This window comes from Lissotriton vulgaris, chromosome 11 (genome assembly GCF_964263255.1).
Source record: "Lissotriton vulgaris chromosome 11, aLisVul1.2, whole genome shotgun sequence".
Classification (NCBI taxonomy): Eukaryota; Metazoa; Chordata; class Amphibia; order Caudata; family Salamandridae; genus Lissotriton; species Lissotriton vulgaris.
The window spans coordinates 1,111,809,718-1,111,828,175 of record NC_141699.1 but is presented as its reverse complement, the minus strand read 5'-3'; the positions used below and the strand labels follow the sequence as shown (position 1 = coordinate 1,111,828,175).

General features: G+C 45.9%; 1 protein-coding gene across 1 annotated transcript in view; it reads right to left on the bottom strand.

Moving 5' to 3' along the window:
• The window catches only part of LOC147684264 (putative cation-transporting ATPase 13A4), a 164,019-nt gene that overhangs the window by 111,858 nt on the left and 33,703 nt on the right, over positions 1-18,458 (bottom strand). The window contains exons 4-5 of the mRNA XM_086944658.1: positions 5,631-5,701; positions 5,466-5,546 (exon numbers count right to left, since the gene is read on the bottom strand). Coding sequence (XP_086800784.1) covers positions 5,466-5,546; positions 5,631-5,701 — 152 coding nt within the window. The remainder of the gene's footprint in view (positions 1-5,465; positions 5,547-5,630; positions 5,702-18,458) is intronic.

Below are 18,458 nucleotides of genomic sequence, written 5' to 3'. Positions count from 1 at the left end.
CATGCCTGGCCCTGGCTGAAGGGTCCTGATTCACCCCTGGTTTATATTTGCTGGGCTATGTGAACGAGACGAGGCAGTAGACGATTCTATGCCTTAGAGAACTTTTTTGTCTCAGGTGTGAGAAGATGGCCGCTGGAAGCAAGAGCCTTCACCACACTGTAATTCATGTGTGCCCTCATCCGACCAGGACTCACAAACTGGGACAAGGATAACAGTCCTTGAAATTCCAGGGCTGTCTGGATAAACCCAGGACATCAGGCCACTCCAATACCAGTTATGGGTGCCTGTAGTTATATATATATATATTCACTGAAAAAACCATAGGTTTCACACAAGTTATAGTTAGGAATTAGCATTTTAAAAACCTATTAAATTCACTGAAAAAACCATAGGTTTCACACCAGTTATAGTTACCTGGAAATTTTACTGACATAAAACTATTGAAATTCCCACGTTATAGTTAGTTGGACTCACTATAACTTGCGCGCCTGCAATGCACTGCTGATGACGTCACATATTACATCACTCATGACATGGTCAGTGACATCACTCATGATATCACTGATGACACCATCCAGTGAATGTGTGTCTTTCTGAAAAATAAATATGTTTTATATATGTATATTCCCAAAGTTTGCCCATGCAATGAGGACGCCACTCCACAATGGTAAGTTCATCCGAACTCTTTATTTTCAAACCGGCTTTTGTTTCTGAAAATGTCATGTTTCTCTAATGCATTTCGGAGCCGGCTGCTCCTTCCTCCGAGGGAAGCCTGTCACAGAGGAACGCTGCACACCTTGCGTTAATTAGTTTTCATTTCGCCCGCCTTTGGGCTTTCACCAAGAGTTATTGCCTTCTGGGGTTTGTAGTTCATCATATCGTGCAGTGTTAATTTTCTGTGCGCTTGCAGGTCAAATTTAAATCATTTTACAAGCCCTCCAGTGGGCCTCAGAAATTCGTGCCAGTTTGCATTGTAAATACCTTTGTGCTGACAACAGGAAAGAAAGGTTCATCCTTGCAGACCTCTATGCTCTATGGCGGTGCATCCTCCGCGGCCGGGCTGCCGCGCATTAGTATTCCCAAAGTTTGCCCATGCAATGAGGACGCCACTCCACAATGGTAAGTTCATCCGAACTCTTTATTTTCAAACCGGCTTTTGTTTCTGAAAATTTCATGTTTCCCTTATGCATTTCGGAGCCGGCTGCTCCTTCCTCCGAGGGAAGCCTGTCACAGAGGAACGCTGCACACCTTGCGTTAATTAGTTTTCATTTCGCCCGCCTTTGGGCTTTCACCAAGAGTTATTGCCTTCTGGGGTTTGTAGTTCATCATATCGTGCAGTCTCCGAAATGCGTCGAGGAGGTTGCTGCTGAATTAAAAGCTCATTATCTCAAAAAGGATTGTGGCCTGGATTTCGTTTGTTTGTGTTGGAAATAATTTGAACGAAACTCTGTGGATATATATATATATATATATATATATATATATATATATATATATATATATATATATATATATATATATATATATATATATATATATATTCTGAACTAGACAAGTCCCTTTCGTAAACTTTGACAGATTCTTTGCTGCAATCATTTATATCGCACACCCGGATGGAAAAGGTGTTACATCAAACATGGCAGAAAGAAGAGGGATTACAGAATAAGATTAGGGGAAATGAGTAATAGAGAGGACAGAGGAGAGAACAGACTGAAGAATACCGTTTGTAATTAGTGGACGACAAACTACGGGCACCAGACACTGAGAGCTCCAATAGTGTCTGAAGAGATGGGCTCAGAACTGGCTCCTGAAAGAGGTGACCACAGACAGTCTAAGCTCTGATGAAAGAGGGTTCTAAGCTGTGGAAGCTGCTCCGGGTTATGGAAGTGCTTCCTTGCAAGGGAGGTTCTGAATTTGGCCACCTTGAAGAGAAATGTTTCTTGACTTGAGATTTCTTTAGACACCAGGAATACTGGGTCCTCTAGATGGGAGGAGGGGGTTCTGGTCATGATGAGGGGTGGGCGGAATTTGCGTAATCGTGTTACGCAAATCTCTGCGAAGCTGTAAAAAATCTCTGTGAACACGCAGAAATTCTGCGAAAACGCGGAATTGCTTGTTCGCGATGCTTTTTTCCTGTTTGCAATGGCTGTTTGCGTGCTCGGGGAGAAATATCTCACAAACACGCATTTTGAGAACGTGAACAAGCAAAAAATTTCGTGAAGTCGCAGATCGCAGAATTATGGGCAATTTTGCGTTCTCCGCGGAACGCGATATTACCCGAATTCCGCAAATTCCACGAGCGGAACGGAATTTGCCGCCCAGGCCTAGTCATGATTAGTCTTATGGGATATACACCAGATTGGACTCTAGTCATTATGAGCTGCAGGTGGAGGTCAGAAACGAGAGAGATGTTGTGAATACATCTGGTTGTTGAGTGGACATGCTTGGCCTCAGAGGGAAGCATATGAATGGGTGGGAAGTACCTGCTAGGATGGCATCCTCAAAATCCAATCGGCTGAAGTCCGGCGAATGAACAGCTGTTTTGAGGTTTTTGTTGGGGCATCAAGTTGGCAACCTTTATTTAAAGCGGGGAGATGGGTATTACCGACATTTACTAGCTTTCTGATGTAAATGATAAGTACGAGACCCACGTTAAAGATGAACTATGGAGTGAACGATGAATTAAGTTAACAATGCAGAAGGTGGGAGCTGAGGGATAATCCGTCCCTTCAACTTCAAGGAATTTAAGATCGAGGAATCATGTTTGTTCTTGAAAGAAGTTGTGAAGAGGAGAAATCAATTTTCTGGGGATTCAGAAAAAGAAAGATATCCACTATCCTAACTTGACGTTGGGTGAAGCAATTTCTCAGGATAGCGATGTCTTTGTAAGGTATTTAGGTCCACCTGTGCGTGGTTGGCACGTTGAAGCCCAGCGATGCCAGAGTTACTAAGAATCGGGCTGAAGTGTTCCATATAAAAATCACATAAGTGGGAGCGATGACGTAGCTCAGGAGAACAGTTGTAGTGCTTTTTGAATTTGATGTCTGTTGCCAAGAAAGGAAGTGACATCAGAATCAAGAGACCAGAAGTTTCTATTCAGTCAGGGGTGAGTGTTAGCTCCCAGAGTTCGTGTATGTGCCTGATCCTATTCGGGATAACAGCTTATTGGTCTATCATCCAGATAACGAGAGTGAACTATTACCACACCAACCCTATCCCTAGGTGGCACGCTTCATCGTGGGGTCCTTCACCGCCAGCACTTTAGTGGTGCAGGACGGCTCACCCAGAGCTCTTGGAGGATTTGTGTGGTCCTCTGCGAATGAGACATAACTATTTACTGTGGAGGGTCTGAACTTACAGCTCATACATTTGTATTGGGGTAAGTGTGCTAGTAGTAGTCGTCTTTACGTTTATTTGTGGACTCCCCAGGTTGGAAGCAAATTTAAAAAGACCATCCACTGACTGTGGGAATTCTACCTTCGGGAGCTTTCAAAATGGGAACCAAAGAGTTTGCATCATTAAAACCAATTGCCAAAAAATTAAAAGCCCAGACTTTAACCATTATAGCGCCATTTATATAAAACAACTACTAGCACAGGTATTCCTTGTCCCAATAGAGATGTGATTTTGAAAAGTTTGTTTTTAAAACCATTTGTTAATAAATGTCACATTCCCTCCTAGAAGCCTTTGCAGCCCATTTGCGGTCAGTGCTAAGTTTACGGCACCATCTGCACGCAGGACTGCCACATCCCTTGCGCCCACTGTAGGGTTGACCTGTTTGAGCGAATTAAAAATATTGCCAATCTATTGGTGTATAAAATAATAAAGTGGGGGCCATCACTCAGTCCAGTCTACCCCTCCCCCTCAAAGACCAAACGGATGAGTGCATTCTCCACTTGGACCAAAACCCGACTTCAGCAGATAAATCCACATGTCACTTGCTTAGGAAAGAGATGTCCTCTGCCCCAGTCCTCAGGTCTGCCGGAACACTCCACAGTTTACCCCTTTAAATAGAATCCAAAGCCTGAGGGAACCCATGAGGAGCAGATGAATCCTGCTCTTCATGGCCACAGTGCACTTGCTTATCAATAATCTGAGAAGAGACACTGTTCTACTGTGTCCAAGCAGCTTCTGAAACTGGACTGTGTTCCAGGCAAAACATTATTAGAAGTTAGAGGAGATAAGATTTTATCATGTATAATTCATTAAGACGCTGGTCTGTATCTTTGCACGTCGCTCTGATCTCCCTTCGTGGGAGGTCTTGAATTTCCTACGTTACATTAGTTATTTTCGGTTGTATAAGATCCAGAATTGTACTTTTATTTTCTTTGTTCAATTAGATTGACGGGTGGTGTACAGCCAACTTGTGTTCACCTCCCAGAGGCGTACATGCCTGGTGGTTTGTCAAGGCGGTTACCAGCTGTCTTGTTCCATAAATGCAAGCCCCAGCCGTACAGACTTCCGCTGGTACCACGAGTGACCAGTCTTCGGCAACGATTCCTCCGTGCACCGTGCCTTCAGGCTTTGCTACTTAATCTATTACAGTTTTCACTCCTTCTTCCAACTAGATACAAAGAACTTGCATTCATCCAATAAAACAATTGGCAGTCTCACTTTAACAAACTGCCTTGAAAAAGACCCAACTTGAGTGCCTGTAGGGGGCGAAACACGTGGGGGCTGAATGTGCATCGTCAATCTAATTGGACAAGCAAAAAATAAAATAAAATAATAAATCTGTATTTTTACATTTAAAAATGTGCAATCCTAGCTTTCATTTTGGATTTTTCACAACCTAAATTACCCACTACAAATGTATCAATTATACTTGGATTTGCTGAGCTACTGTGTAAATGTGCACGTTACGGTAGGAAAGGGGGTCTCGCCCACTGTAGGGAAATGCAGGCTAAAATACCTTTAGTATGGTCCAAAAAGGGGGAGGCTCCAGGGGATCCCCTTTTTCTCTTAAAACACCTACTCTGCGACCAGTCCAATAAAACCTCGAGTACTACCTATATTTAGAGGTTTGAACAGCGCTAGCGCGTGTGAAGCAACTCATTTCTGACTCACCGCTGCTAGCCCACCGGTACATTTAGAATGGCAAACTATCTCCTCTCTGCTACACAGCACGGTAGAGTGTGGTATTTGTGCACTTGTTTCCCCGCTCTCCTACTACCAGTAAAACCTGGGTTGGTCACATAACACACACCTGTGCACACCAAACACCCATGTGCACACACACCCACACGTGTGCACACCCACACGCAGATACACACCCCATCCATGCATATGGGCACACACAGGCACACACATACGCACGCATAAACACACAAACAGACATGCACCCACACACACACACCCCCATTCATGCGTATGGGGACACACAGGCACACACATACGCACACACACACATGCGCGTGCACGCACACACACACCCACACAAACTTCGTAGATAGGGTTTACTTTACTGGATATCCTGCTCTTCCTTGGACAGCCCGGACCCAAACTTGGAATGTATGTCTGCACAGGAATGCTGCTCCTCCAGAGCCCTGCAATAGGAATTCAGGAATTAAAAAGGTGATATTTCCACAGATCCAGTTAAAAAACCATGAAGTATTCCAGGTGATGCTCACCCAATTTTCTCAAATCGTTCCCACGTGTTGTCCCAAATGTACCTGATTTTCTGTACCCGGATGTATTTAACCTGTGGAGGAGACAGCGTGTGGTTAGTGTCTTTGGTTGTTGCTGAAGCCACTACAGTACTGAATAAATCCAGACCCCTCATTCTAGGTCCGCCCATTTCCCTGCTGACATTTCAATGAGATGAGGATGTGCATTCTGCCGACTCCTCCCTCTTCCACAGTTCCTGGGTGCAGGGATGCACCACAGGTGCTGCGAGCTCCTCTCTTGTACTCAGTCATTGCCACAAATGCCCCCCAATGACCCTATGTTTCCATGCCACCTGCTGTCCCTAACTCTCTCTGATGCACTTTGTGACCTTCAGCATCTTATTCTTCCATCAGTACTGCACATCAGGACTGGTAAGACCCTCTGCAATGTAGGTTTCCACACACTGCCCTCCTCCCCTGAGACTAGCCTCCTGAACCTCTCCCCATTGGGACCACTGCTTTGTAACATCAAGTAGCTTTGCTTCTCCCTCATGGCTTCTTCTTCTTTCTAAACACTTAGAAATTCTCATTTTCCTTCGGTTAGGACCCCACACGTTTCTCTTTTGTATATTTACAGCTGAAATCAACATTCCCATTTCCAGGGCCTCATTTAGAGCATTGATCTCCACCGGGGACAAAAACTGCAGATGAATTGCCAATTTTGCTGGAGTTCACCTCCCAAGTTGGCCCTGTCCTTTTTTAAGCCAGGACTGTTGTGTTTGGAATGTGTAGAGGACAAAGCGAAGATATTGAGCCAATGTGTGGGGACCAAGCATCACGGGAAGAGCTGGAACCTTCTGATGGATCCTGACTCAGATCCAATGTATCCTACCTGCAGAACAGAACCCTTGCGACAGTAGCTGGTTGGTTATTCCAACTGGACGAGTTTCATGGTTATTGTATGTATTGCACAGTTGAGGCGTGCACAAACAGCAACACAACCCGCAGAAGTCTCAAATAAAGGTCCACTTAGGGAATATTCCAATAGAAAGTAGCTATGATAAGCCACCAGCCAAATAAAATCAACCATAAAGACCCTTTATCCCAAGGGAGAATTCCAAAAACTGATCACAAAAGGGGAACATGATCTAAACATCGGGAATCTTCTTGCGGATTCGGATTGCTCGTTGCAGAATTTTCAAAATTGATTCAGGGTTTACCAATCTAGACGCAGAAGAGGTTTGTCTAAAGATGAGCGCCTTCTTGTTCGTCTCTTGTGTTGTTCAAAAGAGAATTTATCCAAAAAACATTTGTCAAGAGGGACCTGGAAGAAGGGCAGGAGAGGTACAGCAGTAGTAGTACTGCAGGTAATCTTAATGGTGCTTATGTACTCCTAGTAGAGGTAAGAACTGGAAAGGATAGGCTGAATCGTACAATACCAGGCCCATCTTGTCCAACCTGTATCTGGATAATGTATCCATTTGAGATATTTGGGTTACAACAAAAAGAGGTAGAAGTTATGGGCACCTCAACAGTTGTCCTACCTCCTCTCTCCTCCCTCTCATCCGGGATTCTAGAACAACCCCCCCAAGAAGCTAAATCCATTGACTTCCTATTTATTAAAGTTGCATTTTTACCCTGTTTTCAAGCAGAATCAAATAAAACTGTAGAAAACGTATGTTTTAAGTATTTATTTGCTCAAAAGAAAGCTTTATCTTTTGGATGTAGTAGTTTAAAAACACAAAGAGGCCATATAGACCCAAACTTTACTCCTGGATTTACATCTCTGTGCGGGCGCAGATTTCCTTCTTTTTACATCTCTGTGCCTGTACCGATTTACTTCTTTTTACATTTCTATGCGGGTGCAGATTTCCTTTATTTTACATCTCTATGCGGGTGCAGATTTCTTTCTTTTTACATTTCTATGCGGGTGCAGATTTCCTTCATTTTACATCTCTATGCGGGTGCAGATTTCTTTCTTTTTGTTCTCCACCATTCCTCCCAGTAGTATGCGTGTAAAGCAGTGCCCAGTGTAGGTTTCAAAGCCCACTAGCAGGAATATCGCGTGACTCATCCCCACAATGTTATTCGTGCTGCGCGGACTTCTTCGTAGTGACGTTACACATAGGGAGAAGGGAGACCTCCAATTATTTCTTACTTTTCTGCATTGGGACAGTATGTTTTCCTCACACCCCCAGCAAATTTAAGACTGATCCGTTCCCTTTTCCAACCTGGAAGGGGAGTTGCTACAATCTCTGGCTGGAATAAATCTCTTCTCTACCCTCAAAGATCATACTAGATCAGTAAAGGCAATACACAGACTAATTACTCCTTGAAAGTGCATTCCATAAGATGAAACAACACCTACTAAGAAATAATTCGTCTTGTTTCAAATCAATATAATTAATTCACAATACAGATTTAAATTCGTGGAACACAAAAATGATTCCTAAATCCAAAAAGCCCCCACCAAATGTCCACGATAGTAAACCAATACAGTCCAAAACATTCATTAAAAACAAAAAACCTGTTAGAAACTATGAGTCCTAGAAGCAAGTAGGAAGTCAAATGAATATCCAGTTCCGACTTTCACAGGTCGCAACAGTGGACATTTACAAAACATCGAGGCACGTTTCGGTGCACCGTTAGTGATATATATTCAGACTTCATCAGGACAAAGGGTCAGATGAATGATGAACAATAAGGGACCTTGAATCAATCAATATGTGTAGAGGGTCACACATTCAGAAGGGAGTATAGAACAGTCATCACATCTCGCACACACACACCGTCGGAAAACATAAACCGCAAAAAGGTTTATGGTCACAACCAGCCACTTCTCAATAAAAAACAAGAAATCTAAATAGTCTGTGATTATTTTTGTGCATTGCACTTTCCACAACCAGGATGTGAAATGTGACAAGCCTTTTGAGAAATAACCAGACATCAATGTGTAACATCTGGAGGACAACAGCAAATAAAAGCTGTAAAACAGAGACAGATTTGTAGGAGAGACAAATGAGACAGGAAATTGTACAAAAATTCTTTACTTGTAAGTTCCACGAACAAATCTACACATTTTCTGAATGGTTCTCTGAACAACATCTGTAGTTACAGACATGAACATGTGTAGGTATGACAAAATTGACAAGAATAGTCACACAGAAAAATAGCCATACAGATGCAAATCTCATCTAAAGTGTCAGAATTAGAAAAACTGGGGGCCTTACCTTCAAAACTATTTTGCGGTCACAAAGGCTCTCATTCGCAAAATTGGGGCACAGGAGACCTGCAATTGATTTTTGTTATGTACAAAACCTAAACTGTGATTAGAAACTTGTTACAAAATTGCAAAATTCGTTTCTAACTACATGCCGAATTTCAAATTAGAAGGGACGTGTTTAAGGCGTCCCTTGCAATTTCTATATCCTTATGGTATGTATCAATGGGCCTTGGTAACCCATTCAGACATGGGAAGGGGTCCCTTTGGAACCCCTTTCCTTTTGTAATTATTGTCTAAATCATATTTAGGAATAGGCAGTGGAAAGTTGGGACCACTGCTTACGCGTAAAAGAAGCTTTTGAAACTTTATTTTTTGGAAAATGTATTCAGTTTTCAGTCAAAGAACTCAGGCTGCATTTAAAAAACAGATTGCTTTATTTATTAACAACCACATACAATCTCTGTGATGTCAGCAAATCATAGCAATTCGCAATTTGTAACCTACCTCGTTAATATCCATGAGATCGTCGAATTGTGACCAAAGATGATTCACTCTTTTGTGAACCGACCGAGGAGTATATAGGTCGGTTCAAAAAATACAACTGCATTCGGTAAAACTCGGAGCAACTACTTTCATAGAATGCATTGTATGAACATAAAGTCTCGAATTCTTACTGTTGAAAAATTCTTCCTGAAAATATAAAAGCCACCGTCAAGCATGTGATATTTGCACCCTTCATTGCAGGATATACTGTTCTCCTTCATATCTAGGAGGTGCTGGTTGTCCTCGTTCACTGGACGGGTTGATGAAGAGTCTGATGGAGGGAATGAACTCCCTCCAGGCCAGAGGTCCAACTGAGCAAGCCATTCACCTTCAGGAAGGCCAGTGACCATCTGAAGACCACTTGTGATGGGAAGGCATGATTGCCCAAGCTATGCCTAGACAGCACGTGCATCCCGCGGATGAGCTTCCAAACCAACGGAATGGCTACCAGGGTCTTCCTTTGAATCTACAGACTCTGCAAATGAGTAACAGAGCACATTATGAATATAAATAAATAAATAAATAAATGCGTCTAAAGACGTTGTGACATTTGTAAAGAGAAGACTAATATTATCTACAACTGGCGGATCTGATCTGTTGGATTTTTATTTTATTTTTTATATATATATATTTTTAAATTATTTATTTACAGAGTTTTATATAGCGCAAACTTGACCCGAAGGTATCGGGTATCAGAGCGCTTTACATAGCACCAGTTGCTTTACATGAGGACACCTTCATTTTTGTTAGGCACGGGGAGATTAAGTGATTTGCCCAGAATCAAAGGATGTTCAGCGTTGTTGCCGAGACTCAAACCCGGTTCCCCAGATTCGAGGTCGACCGCTCTAGCCGTTAGGCCAACTCCGCTCACTGATTTGGCGGTGCATGGTCCATATGAGTTCACCGACGCCTGTGAGAGAGCGCAATTTGAATGAAACTTACGTATACGCCATATGTACAAGCCCATGGCGTAAAGTTAGCTAATGTAACTTGAGAAATGAGAAAATGTATCTGTACTTACTCAAGAGTGTTTTAGTAGAGATAGAAAGCCCCTATAGAGTATGGGCTATAATAGAAATGTGTGGAAATGCTTAGAAACATTAGACGTGATTAATCAGGATCCATGTTATGTAGCTGCTAAAGGAGGAATGTCATGCTGCAAAGCATAGAAGGGAACAGGCCTCATGGCCAGGGCAAAGAAGATTGGAAATGTACACTTATACATGACATGGATTGCACTATGTTATTTAGTAATTCTGTTTATTCGTTAGATTTATATTCCATAGAAGTGTTTCTCATAATTAAAGAATAAGGTGTTAACATGTTATTATAGTTCTCGAAAGGATTTGAAGAGAATAGAACCTCTGCGAGAAGGGTTGTAGGCCTGAAGAGAGAAAAGGGTTTTTCTAATTTGCACGTGCTGGTACATGTCGAGTTGTGTCGAGAAATAAGTTGCAAACTTCTGTTAGAAGTCTATGAGAAATGGGATCCAAGTTGCGGATGTCTGTCTGCAGGTGCGAGGGGGGTTCCAATCAAAAGTTTGATGAATAGAGCTCTGTTCGAGGAGACTGGTACAGACATGGAGGAGGATTCAGGAATGTTTAGGGGGTATCAGCGAGCTGGAGAAGAAGCCTGGGAAGCAAGGTCAACGCTAAACACGAGGCCTAAAGGAAGATCATCATGGAAAAAGCCAGAACCGACACCACGTGAGGGGCGTCTCTTGAGGGGCGTTTCAACTGTAATTATGATTTGTATTAGGGACAGCACCCCTGGGTGGAGAGAGAGCAGATGCCTGGGGACCTTTCAGAGAGCGGATGGGTAGGCAGAGAGGGGTCATGACTGGAGATCATAGGTTTTCACCTGAGACTAAGAGTGGGTGAACTTCTTAGGAAGTCATTCACAGCTGACACCTTTGATAGGTTGGGACTTTGTTAAGTAGGGATACCATCCAGTACAGAGTAGGGACAGCCTAACCTGATTCCTTCCTTCCTTTGTAAATGACGGATAGATTACTATTTGTGTCTATTCTTGCAACCCTGATGATTTTGGAGTTAATTATAGTGATATTCTTTGGTCGCCTAAGAATTTTTAGAGAACATATGTTTGTATTAGTGCCTCTATATCTTTTGAATCTCGTTTTGAGATGCCTGTATTTGCAGTTATCCGTGACTCTATAATAAACCTTTGAAACTTAGAAGTAGTATGTGGTTTTTCAGAGTCGAGCCCATTATTAGTCAAACTAACCTGGTATTGGATGCACTTTCTTTCCTCAATGACAGGCAATAAAGATTCAGTCGACCTGAACGGGGTTTAGATCTGGAGTGGTAAACTAGAGATCAAAAATCCCGCCCTCCCACCTGTTGAGGTATTATCCAATGAAATTAGGAACATGTTGCTGTCAGTGAATGCTGGACTGTGACATTGATGGACTGCAAGCTAGTGAGGATGTGTCCAAGCCATCTTGGGTGCATGCAAGGCCGCTGTCCTCAACAGAGGAGGGGTCTATCTGGCACCGAATGATCCAGAAGGGCTGGTGTTTCAGTGGGATCCTGGCTGTCTTCTCTTTGGGGTCACACCTTCCCAGTCACAGATCTAGATTTGTTGTACGTGATGGCCTTAAGTTCATGGTAGCTATTTCTAACTCTGGTGTTCAATTTAGGACATTCAGCAACAACATTTGTGACTGCAGTTCGGGCTTCTTGGCTCTGACATGGCGCCATCATCAGGGAGTGCGTGGTATTGTCTACTTTAAGGGTGCCACAGTGACAGACGGGGTAGATTAGATCATGTCAAGTGCTTTACATCCTGTACATCGTCTTCAGGGCGTGCACATGGAGAGGACCTCCGACATGGAGCCATCACTTTCCAATGTTCAGTTTCTATTTGTTGTGAATCCTGGTGTGATTTGTTTGACACTGCCTTCAACGTTTTCAAAAAATTTTAAAATCGTGGTCATCAGTGTTTGCTGTTTTTTGCTTCACAAAATCACGGGGATGGTGTTTTTCAGATGCTTATACATTTTTGGGCTTTATTTCCTTTCTTCCCTTGTTCATTCCTATTATTAATTCTTCCTGGTTTCTTTCCTGCTCCTAATTCTCTTCTCTGTAGCCTTTCCTAAAACTTGCTCTTCCAAGTAACTTTTCATTATTTCCTTCACATTCGTCCTGTGGTTTATCGCAGGATTCAACCCCCTTTCCAGACATCCTGTTCCACCTGGAGTCCAGGATGCCCGTGGGTGGGGAGATGTTTGCAGACACATTAATATTTGAGTGCAGCACATAACAAGGTAATGTGAGCATTGAACACACCTTCCGGCGACTCTGTTTATCACACCAATGACAAACAATAAATGTGAAAGCAGTGTCTGATCTGGGCTCTGTTATCGCTCACCAGTGTCACACCGAGTGGTTCACCGTCCCGACATACCAAGAAAGGACTTGGGCAGGGCTCGAGTCGGGGTTCCACGCGGGTGGACGGCGTCCCCCCACTTATTTTACCGGGTGGACGTCGTCCCCCCTGCACAAAGCTGGACTTATACGAAGGCGTTACTTGCCCGCACGGCCGCCCCGTCATCTCCCAAGTACAGGGATTCAACCAGCAGCGCTGCTCGTCCGCCCCCGCCTCGGGCAGGGAGGATTTCTCACGTCAGGAAAAAAGGCTGTCTCGCATTAGACCCACGTCCCTCCTCGTGCTCTTTAGTAAAACACGCTACATCCCCTCCCCACCCTCCGCCTGGGAAGGGCTCTTTGAACAGCCTTCAGGTAGGGCTTTTTACGTTTTTAACTGACTCTCTAATGCTACAGGCGTAGGTGACGTATGTAATGCCATGTTAACAGGTGTGTATAGGGCTGCTCAAATAACATTGCAAGAGTTGATTCTACACCCTGCAAAAACCCTTGGGTCCACAGTGCTAGGCTGCCAGTGAAATTACATAAACATCTTTTATTTTTTATTCTTGTTCAAAATACATTTTCAAATCGAGGCTCTCTTTCTTCAACATATATGTACTGCACTATAGGACTAATTTGCATAGATGTGTTTTGGAAGTGCAGATATTTGTGAAAGGAGTGCTCTACTTTTTACCTTTCGTGGCGTCACTTCTGGTCGTGACAGCACGCCATGCCTCTGAGCGTCCCCCCACTTCTATGTTTTTACCATTCGTGTCTTCACTTCCTGTCGTGAAGTCACTTCCTGTCTTTGAGCGTTCCCCCACTTCTTTCTTTTGGACTTGTGCCCTGGACTTGGGTAATAAATGGGGTAGTACTGTCTGACAGTGGCATCTCCTCCGCTAAGGCAGGGGGATGTGCAGCGTGGGATGGGGCGGGGCGGGGCTGGCCAGGGCAGGGGAGGAGTGGTATGCACTCCCGAAATGTGCATAAATTGTTTGGCCGTCCCTCTAAAGCCGACCAAACAATTCATTCACACTTTGCATGCTCCCCACCAGGCTGCATTACACAGCCTGGTGGGGGACATGCACAGGCTCCCTGCTCGACTCGGAGCGTTGATCCACGGCGCTCAGACCAATCACAACACTTGTGTGCCACGTGCTTCCTGCTGCCGGCCGGACTGCAGGAAGGATGAGGACGCAGGGGAGGCGGCAGCCGGCTGTTCTACGGCAAGTGTATTTTGTTGTTAATAAACATCTCCGCCTCACCACGCCCGTCCGGCAGCAGCCGCTACTGCCGGCGGATTAGGGCTCTGTTATTGCTAACCAGTGTCACATTGCCCTGATCTCTGTCCGGGGATAACCAGAAAAGGTTGCGTTAATAAACGCGGCTGGACTGTGTGATCTGGCGTATTCCTGCTCAGCCTGTTATAAGGGAGACCTCTGCTGAGGATTAATAAACATGGTTTGCTTCAAAGGCTTTGCCGACATCAAAGTTCTCACTGTGCAACGGAGGCAGCAAAGAAACGCCATTGCTGTAAAATGCCTGGGGTTGTTTGCCTGTGCAGTTCACAGCAGAAGTTTGTTTGCCATTGTTGGGCCTGCTGAAGAGATTTTGTGTTTATTTGAAAGACATCAGAAGGACTTGTAAGAACTGATTTTTATCAAGTGTGAAGGCCTTTGTTTATTCTCATATGCAAAAGAAATAATTGATGGACGGAATGCTGGACAATGCAGACATTCAACCCAGGTCACAAGGATCTGGGTTTAATCCATCATTCTTTTTCTCACGACAACACCCCAGTTTGGACCCAGCCATATGCAAATCAGTCTTGACCCTGTTCCTTGTGGGAACTGCCAAGCCAGGTCCTCCCTGGACCGGAAACAAGCATCCTGGGACCGGTTTCAGGGCATCACCCTTCATCAGCCAGGCTAGCTTGAATCCAGTGGTGTAGTGAGCACGGGACCCACGTCTGGGCATTCCTTTCCCACTTAGGGCGACATATGCAAAATAAACAATTGATGGACAAAATGCTGGACAATTGGCGCAAGGTCAATACCTATTTGCATATGGCTGGGTTCAAACTGGAATGGCATGGGGGGCAAAAAAATCTATGGATTTAGGCACATATCTCTGTACTGGGGTGAACGTATGACATTGTTCTGCATTCTGTCCATCAATTGCTCTTTTTGCATTTGTCACCCCGAGTGGGACGGGTATGCCCAGACGTGGGTCCCATGCTCTCCATGCTACTGGAGTCAAGCTATCCTGGCTGAAGACGGCTGATAGCCAGAAACCGGTCCTAGGATGCTTGTTTCCAGTCCAGGGAGGACCTGGCCTGGCAGTTTGGGCTGGACTGTTCCCATTGGGCGCAGGGTCAAGACTGATTTGCATATGTCAAGTCAAGTCAAGTCATAAAATTTGTATAGCGCACTACATACCCAGAGGGTTTCAAGGCGCTTAGGAAGGGGAGGAGGATTATTTGTCAAATATCCACGTTTTAAGCTGCTTTCTGAATGCTAGGTGATTCTGGGTGAGGCGAAGGTAAGCGGGGAGTGAGTTCCATGTTTTGGCAGCCAGGTATGAAAAGGATCTGCCTCCCATGGTGGTCTTGTTGATGCGAGGTACAGTGGCGAAGGCTTGGTTGGAAGAGCGAAGTTGGCGGGAGGGGGTGTAGAAGAACAGTCGGGAGTTGAGGCAATCTGGTCCGATGTCGTAGAGAGATTTGTGTGCGTGGGTAAGCAGTCGGAAAGTGATCCTCTTATTGACGGGTAGCCAGTGGAGGTCTTTAAGGTGACCAGAGATGTGTTCGTTGCGTGGGATGTCTAATATGAGTCTGGCTGAGGCGTTTTGGATTCGTTGTAGTTTCTTCTGGAGTTTAGCGGTGGTGCCTGCGTAGAGGGTGTTTCCGTAGTCCAATCGGCTCGTGACTAGAGCGTGGGTGACTGTTTTCCTTGTTTCGGAGGGGATCCAGCGAAATGTTTTTCTGAGCATGCGAAGAATGTTAAAGCAGGAAGAGGATACGGCGTTGACTTGTCTGTTCATGGAGAGTGAAGAATCCAGGATGACGCCAAGGTTCCGTGCGTGGTCTGTCGGGATGGGTGCTTTTCCGAGGGCTTCCGGCCACCAGGAGTCGTCCCATGCAGAGGGGGATGTACCTAAGATGAGGACTTCTGTTTTGTCTGAGTTCAGTTTCAGACGGCTTTGTTTCATCCATTCGGCGACTTCTTTCATTCCTTGGTGTAGGTTAGTTTTGGCGGTGTTGGGGTCCTTGGTGAGAGAAAGGATCAGTTGAGTGTCGTCCGCGTAAGAGATGATGTTGAGGTTGTGTTGGCGTGCGATGGCCGCGAGGGGGCTCATGTATACGTTGAAGAGGGTGGGACTGAGTGAGGATCCTTGAGGCACGCCGCAGATGATTTCAGAGGCCTCGGACTTGAATGGTGGGAGGCGGACTTTCTGGGTTCTTCCGGTGAGGAACGAGGTGATCCATTCCAGTACTTTTCCTTGGATTCCGATGTTTCTGAGGCGTTGTAAAAGGGTGCTGTGGCAGACTGTGTCGAAGGCTGCAGAGAGGTCGAGGAGGATGAGGGCGACTGTGTCTCCATTGTCCAGTAGAGTACGAATGTCGTCTGTTGCTGCGATGAGGGCGGTCTCGGTGCTGTGTTTGGCTCGGAAGCCAGATTGTGAGGGGTCGAGTGATTTGTTGGCTTCGAGGAAGGCGGCGAGCTGGTTGTTGACGGCTTTCTCGATGACTTTGGCCGGGAATGGAAGAAGCGAGATGGGGCGGTAGTTTTTGAGATCGGTGGGGTCCGCTGTTGGTTTTTTCAGAAGGGCGGTGAGTTCAGCGTGTTTCCAGATTTCTGGGAAGGTCGCGGAGTTGAAGGAGCAGTTGATGACGTCTCGGAGGTGCGGAGCTATGACGGAGTCTGCTTTGTTGAAGATGTGGTGAGGGCATGGGTCTGTGGGGGATCCAGAGTGGATGGAATTCATCAGGCGGATGGTGTCCTCAGTGGAGATTGGGTTCCAGGCGTTAAGGGTGTTTACGGGGGGAAGATGGTCAGCAGATGGTAGGGTGGGTTGGCTTCCGGGTTGGTTGTCAAAGCTGTTGTGGATGTCAGCAATCTTGTTGTGGAAAAAAGAGGCTAGGGAGTCGCAGAGGGTTTGAGAGGGGGTGATGTCGTTGGAGTTGGCCGAGGGGTTGGAAAATTCCTTGACGATGTTGAAAAGTTCCTTGCTGTTGTGGGCGTTTTTGTCCAGTCGATCCTTGAATGCTGTTTTCTTGGCTTTTCGGATCAGTTGGTGGTGAGTACGGGTGGCGCTTTTGAAGGCGTCCTTGTTGCTGGTGGATGGGTCTTTTTTCCAGGCCTTTTCAAGGGAGCGGTATAGTTTCTTGGACTTCTTGAGATCATCGTTGAACCATGAGGCCTTCTTGTTGCCAAGTTTGTGTTGACGTTTTTTCAGTGGTGCTAAGGTGTCGGCGGTGTTGGATAACCAAAGGGTGAGGTTGGAGGCGGCTTTGTTGGCGTTAGAAGAGAGGGCTGGGGAGGTTCGAAGGAGTGATGTGGAGATCTGATCCGTGGTGATTTTGTTCCAGTTTCTTTGTAGAGTTGGTTGGAGGTGGATGATGTGTTTCGGCTTGTTGTAGGTGAAGTGAACGCAGCTGTGGTCAGTCCAGATGAGATCCGTAGTGTGGCTGAAGGAGACATGGTTGCTGGAGGTGAAGATGGGGTCGAGTGTGTGACCTGCGATGTGGGTGGGGGAAGTGACCAGTTGTTTAAGTCCGAGGTTCGCGAGGTTGTCTAAGAGGGTGGTGGTGTTGCGGTCGTTGACCTTTTCAAGGTGGAAGTTGAGGTCTCCCAGAAGGATGTAGTCTTTGGAGGGGAGCGCGTGTGGGGTGATGAAGTCCGTGATGTCTTCACTGAATTTAGCGCGGGGTCCTGGTGGTCTGTAGAGGAGGGTGCCTCTGAGAGTAGTCTTGGGGTCGATGTGGATCTGGAAGTGAAGGTGTTCGGAGTTAGCGAGGTTGGCGTCGGAGCTGGTAGAGATGCGGATGGATTTCTTATGGACGATAGCGATTCCTCCTCCTTTATGGTCGGTGCGGTCCTTGCGTGTGATCTTATAGTCATCAGGGATAGCGATGGCGATGTCAGGGGCGGAGGAAGCGTTCATCCATGTTTCCGTTAGGAAGGCGACTTCAGGAGAGATGGTGTCTAGGAGGTTCCAGAGGTCAATGGCGTGCCTGTGGACCGAGCGGGTGTTGAGCAAGATGCATTGTAGGTGATTGGGGTCGGGACTCTGTGGTGTGGTCGTAGCGGAGATGTTGTTGGTGCCGCTAAATTTGCAGGAGAGGCAGGAGAACGGACCATGGGTGCGTCCAGGAGCGGCTTGGACGCAGTTGGGGGCGCGACCAGGGTTGAGGGCTAGGAGGGTGGTGGCATCGTAGGTAATGCGGGGGGGCTGGGCAGCGCGAGGGGCAGGGGGTATGGCGCTGGGCGCGGTCCAGGCGCGGACGGGCGTAGACGGGCTTACCTTTGGCGCACCTTCGGCGCGGATTGGGCGCGGTCGCTGCGCGTGAACGCTGCGCGCGGGAACTACTGTCATATATGGATAGTGGAGGGGGAGGGGCGAGGGCTGTTCAGCTGGGAGGCGGGGCGGGCTCAGCAAGCACAACAACAACAACAGGGACAAAATGGAGGGGGG